The 8,028-nt window shown below is 34.4% G+C and overlaps 1 protein-coding gene across 1 annotated transcript; it reads left to right on the forward strand.

Annotated features, from left to right (window-relative positions):
* Nucleotides 1–4,941: 4,941 nt before the first annotated feature.
* LOC141662171 (uncharacterized) lies at nt 4,942–7,560 on the forward strand. Its single transcript, XM_074469196.1, has 4 exons — nt 4,942–5,246; nt 5,640–6,027; nt 6,444–6,673; nt 7,183–7,560. The coding sequence occupies exons 1-4, from the start codon at nt 5,235–5,237 to the stop codon at nt 7,459–7,461; spliced, it is 909 nt and encodes a 302-aa protein (XP_074325297.1). The 5' UTR covers nt 4,942–5,234; the 3' UTR covers nt 7,462–7,560.
* The last annotated feature ends 468 nt before the right edge of the window (nt 7,561–8,028 follow it).

Consider the following 8,028-nt stretch of genomic DNA (forward strand, 5'->3'; position numbering starts at 1 on the left):
AATTGGTGGCTAAGATTGAATAGGGTTAGTGGCGGCCCTTTTTAGCTTTGAACTTCCAACCCATTTTAATGTGCCTACGTATCCTTTATACAAGGATCAAGCCTGACGTAGTTTTTAGGGAATAAGAAATCTAATGGACTTATATTTCTTATTCCTAGGCATGGTAGAAGTCCTTCCAGAATCCACCTTCCGTTAGTTTTAAGAATGTTCAACTATGAGGCCCAACTATGAAGACCCAAGGCTCGTGCGTAATCGTTGGATTTCATGGATAGTGCATCTCCCTATGCAAGGATAAGATTCCGCTAAATCTATCTCTCTTGATTTACGAACGCAGGTATAGCCACGGTTTACCCCAGATGTCGGACGCGTCCCTGTCCCCCGAATGAAGATAAACCACTAGATAACAAGACAAGTGATCCCAAGCTCTTGGGTGCAAAGTGCAGGATGACTCCAAAGTTCTCCAATAAGGACACCCGTTAAATACAAGAACAGAACTCCGAAAGCACACACCAATGTTAACCCCGCATCTCTAACGAGGACACTCGTTGAATACAGGAGGAAGCCTTCAATTGTCAGACATATCTCTAAAAGCCTTCAAACTTTTCACGGACATCCCCTTTTTGACCGACTCAAAGAGAGAATTCTTCAAAAAGTACCTGTAACAAATACGTTAGTAGAAATATCCTCCATTGCCCTTCCATGTTTGCCATGTTCTCGGGTTGTTCTTGCTTACTTTGTCTTGAGGTGAATACAAGCCCAACTATCCAAATGAATCCAAAAACATGCATTTCCTTAAGTGAGGATGTGTCCTTCCCTTGTGGAATTCACACACCTTTCCTTGTAGTATAATCTCACGTCCAAATAAATCATTTCATCCAATGAGACGCATCATATCCTCCCCTCGTGCATTGCATTGCAGCCTAAAACTTAATTTTTCATCATTTTGTCCCAACGTGATTCTAATTGACCTATTTTGACCCGAAATGATTCAATACCAAATTTTGATTATAACAAATTTCCCGTATTTATCACGGAAGTGTTGGGTTCTCTTGCAGCTAGGGGTATCTTGTTACTTGTTTTAGTGTACAAAAAACATTTTTCAGCATATTATATAAGAACTGTGCTATGCCGAATGTTTGTAATTACTACCCACAGGGATGTAAAAAATCAAGTGTGTGCCTCGAAGAACCACCATTGTCGAAGGTATTTTCCCGCCATCCTCACAATTCACAGGGATTTACCGTATATACAATATAACTTGGTTCAAGTTAGCCGCAAAAAGCTTGGGGCTGAACTATGTTAGAATTTTCTATAGCCATTTGCATGATATTGTCATATACACTGTACACGTTCTTCCAAGATTGCACAAACTACAATTCTTATATATAAGATTGCACTACCAGTAATACATTAGTACAAAACTGAAAGATACTCTGCTTAATTATATTAATTCCAAGTTGACATTCAAATAATCGTTTTTCACAGACTTCAAATTTTCAGGAAACGACTTATGTATGTCATGGTTAACTATCCTGAAAACCTGTAATTTAAAACTTAATTTATGTGCAAAAATTTTGACCAAGTATATTGAGATTGGACAGAGAAATATATACTCCAATGCACAGTTATAATCGATATTAGAGTAAATCCAATGTATAACTATATTTAGTATTATAGCTAGAATATAAGACTAAAATCATAAATAAGTACATCAAAATTCAAGTACATTAAGACTGGATAGGGAAATATATACTCCAATGTATAGCTATACTCGATATTAGAGTAATTTTAATGCATTACTATATTTAATCCTATAGCTATAATATAAAATTAAAATCATAAAATTCAACTACAATGCATAGTTATACATTGATAAATAAATGTATAAATGGATACGTGATTTTATATTTAGGATAAAAAATGACTAGCCATTTTTGATACATCATCAACTAACTAATAATAGATTGTAAAGAGATTCACCTTAGACTAAAGTGAAAAAGCTAGATAAAATGATAGTTGAATAAGAAATTTCTTGATTGTAAAATATAATTAATATCGGAGTGTAAAAGTTATTTTAACACCAAAAAATACTTTTTGACGTCAAATTATAACAATGGTAATAATCATTTTTCATCTTTTATTGGACTTCTTGTAAGAACAATTCCAATTCATAGTTATAGTTGATCTTATAACTATACTATATGATCAAAATGAAAAAAAATCTACTCTAATATATAATTATCCTTAACCTTATAAATACATAGATGGTCTTATAAATGCCACATCATTAAACAAATACAAATAAAATGTATGTTGATTTACTTTAAATGAAATTTAGGAGAAAGAGACAAAATTAACAAAATATGAGAATATTTGGTTATAAATGATGTGTAAAATAATATCTAACCGCAAGCGCACGATGTCTATTGCTAGTACAAGGTGGCAAGTAGGTCGTATCCACAAGGAGACAGGTTCTATCAATTTTGATTCAGTTACTATTAATTATTTCAAGGACAAACTGATTATAAAGATTTTAACTAACTAATAACTATGAGTAAATTAACACTAATTAATTAGACGCTAAACAAGGAATTAAAAACCTTGGGCAATCAGGTCCATCATGCTTACAAATAACCGGCTTCTAAGCTATAGCAATAAATGTGATCACATAATTAAAGTATGTTATTCTCTCCCGAGCATTAACACTCTCGATATCTTACACAATTTATTACTTCTAGTAATTTAATTAGTTAGGTAATTAGAACAATTGCTAATCTCTACCGAGCATTAACGCTCTCAGAAATCCAATAAAGCTCCCGCTCTCACTTTCAATTATACTAATCGTATGTGTGCCTCTAGTGAGTAAAATCTCCCGATCTGTTACTCATATTGTATAGAATTAATTCATGATATCGGCCGATTACACAAATTAATAATAAAATATAATCAATTAGAATTAACCATAATAAATCGAACTCCTGTGATGATCATGCCAAGATTATAGTGCAAACATAGCTTCCCCTTAATGCCCTAGAAGAAACGACTACTCGCTAATGATTAAACAAGTAAAATAACTAAGACAACAAAGAAGCATAATTAAATTAATAAGAATACGTAAGAAAATCAGATAAAAAACCTGTAATATCCAATCTTGTCAGCAGACCAAAATCCATGGATTTCTTCTCTGTATATAAAACCCTAACTATTCATAATATACAATAATGCATGCCTCTAATATGTATAAACTAATAATAAAAATCTTTTCTTCTTCTAATAATAGAAGTGTTTTATTATTCTAATCAAATTAAAAGTCAGAGTTCTAGACCGAATAGGATTCTATAATAAAAATTTGTAGCTGTCTGTTCACTGCAGTTTATGGGCTGCTTCAGCTGGATTTTCCTTACTGAACCATCTCTGAAAAAAGAGAATTTTGTGGGCTTCGCGTGGACTGTAAGATTGTCAGAAACGGACTTCTAGAACTCAATATACGGTCCAAACAATTTTAGTAACCCGTGTAGTCCAATAATACGAATTTTCTTCTATCTTAACTCCAAAATATGACTTTTTGCTCAAAATTCTTCCAATATAGAATCTCCTTCTAACCTACAATAAAACATCAAAAACTATTAAATAAATATGCAAATCAGTGTAAAACAGAATTAATATGAGAATAAAATCATATAATATATATATATATAAATATACTCTATTAACAAAATAGAACTATTATTGAAGTTAAAGTTTTATTTTAACACTAAAATCCACTTTTTGGTCTCAATTTATAACAATAATTATAATTATTTTAGCTTTTGCACAGCTTTGAAAGCTAAAATACAAGAAAGTGAAAATAGAGGGTGAAACCACCAAATTTGTCGTCAAAGTTGGCTTACTGATAAAAGTAATAAATACACATTGATTTTCAAATTTTAAACCTACATGCTTTGCTGTTGTCAGGCCATATTCATTTGTGTTTTTTTTGTTAAATACCATATTCATTTGTGTTCCAGTGTTAGCTAGCAAGTGCAAGTCTATTAATTCACAAGATCGAGACGAATCGATTCTGGCGATATCTAATCTGACATTAACCAGTAATATCAATTCAAATGTAAATAGAGTATGGTGCACCATGCTTCCTGCATCTGAAAACAAAATAATTTGATCTTAGTGTTCCATTCATGTATTACGTTCATGTATTAGCAAGTGCAAGTCTATTAATTCACAAGATCGAGACGAATCGATTCTGGCGATATCTAATCTGACATTAACCAGTGATATCAATTCAAATGTAAATAGAGTATGGTGCACCATGCTTCCTGCATCTGAAAACAAAATAATTTGATCTTAGTGTTCCGTTCATGTATTACCTCCCTTCTTATGATTTTGTCGAATTTTGGAACTCAATCACATTTTAGTACTGTATATATTATTGTCGAATTCGGTTCATGTGCTGCCTACCTTCGCTTTGATTTATCGAATTTCAGAACTCACAATCACATTATATTATTGTCCGATCCATACAGACTTAGTGTCTCATATCGAATATTAGCACATCTTTTTTGATTTTTTTAACAGATATCGGACTCCATGATACATATTGTTATAATAACATTAATCTATATATAATACAATTCCAAGTCCTTCTGTGACTAGGGCTGTTCACGAACCGAATCGAGCCGAGTTTTGACCGAATCGAGCCGAGCTTTATTATTTTTTCTGACGAACCGAGCCGAGCCGAGTTTTTCTATAGAACATAAAATGGTGTTCGAGTTCGAACTCGTTAACTAACGAGCCGAACACGAGTTTGTTCGCGAACAAAAACGAGTCGAACCGAACCGAGCCTTAACCGAGCAGCTTGTTATCAGATTAAAAAAAAAAACCTTTATTGGGCCAACACAACTACCCAGCCCACTTATGGTCGCGGCCATAAACCCGTTTTCGATCTCTATCTCTATCTCGATACTATCTCCTCATGTTGATTTACCTCTCATATCAATCTCCTCGTCATCCTCATCTCGCTTTCGATCCCTCCCAACAACCTTATCATCTTCATCTCTCTCTGATACATTCTTCTTAGTTAATTTCGAATCGGAATCAACTTCTTCTTGTTGTTGTTCATCCCTGCCTATCTTCTTATTATTAATAATCTTATCATCGTCATCACTTGAAGAATCGCTGCTTCTGTAATGGCGACGCCCCATTTTTCTATGTTTTTGTTTTTTGAGATCTAACTCTAAATGTCAGGGAAAGTATGTATATTGTGTTTTTGGCTCTGTTTAGCATTATGTCCATATGAATTTTATGTTCTTCATTTCTTCATCACAATTCACAGTAGATCTTCTCCTCTATAATTCTTATAAAAAAATTCTGAAAATATTGTATTTTTTCGAGCTTTAACGAGCCGAGCTCGAGTCGAACGAGTTCGAGTCGAATTCGAGCCGAGCCCGAGCCGATCATACACAAGCTCGGCTCGAGCTCGTTTTTGTTAACGAACACATTTTTGTGTTCGAGCTCGAGTTCGGGTTCTTAACGAACCGAGCCGAACCGAGCTCTTACCGAGCCGAACTCGAGCTTGTTCGCGAACAGCTCTGTTCGTGAACAGCCCTCTCTGTGACCCTCCCTAATTGGTCTCCATTTGATAGCTTGCTTACATGTGGAAGCAAGTGGCAAGTCAAGCATCCAAAAAAATGGAGCCGTGGAACAATTTAGAGGGCAAGGTGGTGATGATAACTGGTGCATCATCTGGACTCGGACGAGAACTTTGTATTGACTTAGCCAAGGCTGGTTGTAAAGTCGTTGCAGCTGCTCGAAGAATGGACAAACTCAAGTCCCTGTGTGAAGATATCAACAATTTTGTGAATGCTAGTGAACTCACGAATGCTCCTAAACCTGGTTCTGTTCACACCGTTCATGCTATGGCTGTGGAGCTTGATGTGGCAGGGGATGGTGAGACCATCAAGTTGAGTGTAGAAAAAGCGTGGAAATGTTTTGGACGCATTGATGCTTTGGTCAATAATGCTGGAATTAGAGGTAATATCTTACACTAGTAATGCTTAGTTTCAGCGTGAAAGTTAAGTTTTATTTGGTTAATAGTTGGTAAAATCTCCGTGCATAAGGCTACAGTGGTGTATCATATTCGATGAGAATTCCAAATTGAAGCATGAGTTTTATTTGTTTGCTTGTTCAAGAAGTTCATACTTATTGAGAGCCTAATTACTTTTAACTTTTAAAGAGGGTTCTATTGATTAACTGAAGAAGTAGATCGACTTGTGATGACAGCATAAACATTAAACCTGCAAGTATGTTAACAGACTTTTTTTTCATCCTTCTGTTTTTCCTGTCACTACTGTGTCTGCACATTAAACTACCCAGTATATAACATTGGTTTGTAGTTCTGATTTACGATTGGTACTTGGTACTAATAATATTGAGTATTTTGTTACAAGGTGGAACAAAATCTTCACTATTTCTAAGTGAAGAAGAATGGAACAATGTGATGAGGACCAACTTAACAGGATCATGGTTGGTGTCCAAGTACGTTGGATTAAGCATGGTTGAAGCAGTTCTAGAGGGATGCATCGTTAACATTTCTTCTACAGCTGGTACAAGTAGAACTATGGCAAATGGAGCAAGTGCCTATGGTTCCTCCAAAACAGGACTAAATAAGCTGACAAAGGTACATTGTAAATTTTAAATCAACTGACTTGAAATTTATTATGAACACGCAATTACAGGATAAAGAGTTCAATTTACACTGTAAATTTCACAGAGAAGAACATTGCATCTGCATAGTTTACGATATATAATAGAAACATGTTGAACGGTATAGAAGAAGGTTACGCTTTCATGATTGACGTAAACAAAGTTCATTATGGAAAAGAAGGTTACAATTACCTTATACCATTCGGTGTATTTAGAAAGGATTTGCATCGATAGAGAAAAGGCATTGCAATAGATCAGTTTGTGCTAGTTGAATTGATATAAATAGGAGTTTTACGCTTAGATAGTTCATGTGTGTAGCAGCAGAAAGTTGCATTGTAAAGAAGGTTTATGTTTAAACAACGGAACATGCTTTCATAAGGTGCTAGACATGTCAGAAGACACAATTGCATATTCATTATTATTATAGTAATTGTTTTTTTTTGAATGATTCTATTTCTAACATTTCATTTGGCATATAAACAGTGTATGGCAGTAGAATTGGGAAAGCATAAAATAAGAGTAAATTCGATATGCCCTGATCTTTTCTTATCTGAAATAACTGAGAAGCTTATGAAACAAGAGTGGCTTAAGAATGTGGCTGCAAGAACAGTTCCGTTAAAAGCTTTTCTGACATCTGATCCAGCACTGACATCGCTCGTTCGCTACTTACTTCATGACTCTTCAAAGTATGTTACAGGAAACATCTTTATAGTTGATGCTGGCTTTACTCTCCCTGCTATCCCAATATTCTCTTCCCTGTAAACTTTCATCAAGTACAACGATATGAATACAAGAAATATGTATCAAAGTTGTGAAATTCATAAATTCTGAATAATGACTATGTGTTTAAGTTCTACTATAGACATTCCTAAGGTGTGGACCCTAGGAACTTGCAAAATTAATTTTTAAACAAACAAATACATATATATCTATACAGTATCAGTATCGTCCAACTCTACTATGCTCAAAATGAACAATTTGGATTTTTACACTTTCTTGAACTTGATCCGTGGCTAGTAATCAAAGTGGCAAAAAGTTATACCTTGCAAAGAACAGAACATGCTACAAAAATATGTTCAACCCCAACTCTCCACTTTCATCTCACATCTTATGACTTCTTGTACAAGTTTATATATGTTTGCACCAATGAATTAAACAGCTTAATTTTACAAGTAGTTGAATTCGCTACAGAAATCATTTAGATGATCTTTGACAAGAGGATACAACAAACAAATTTGATCGCCATCACATCTTTGCCAAGAGGTGCCCGGCTATCATGCTCAGTTTATACGAGTATGATAATCACATTTCTTGCATTCAAAGAATTTG

The sequence above is a fragment of the Apium graveolens genome, chromosome 1 (assembly GCF_009905375.1).
Source record: "Apium graveolens cultivar Ventura chromosome 1, ASM990537v1, whole genome shotgun sequence".
NCBI classification, from domain to species: domain Eukaryota; kingdom Viridiplantae; phylum Streptophyta; class Magnoliopsida; order Apiales; family Apiaceae; genus Apium; species Apium graveolens.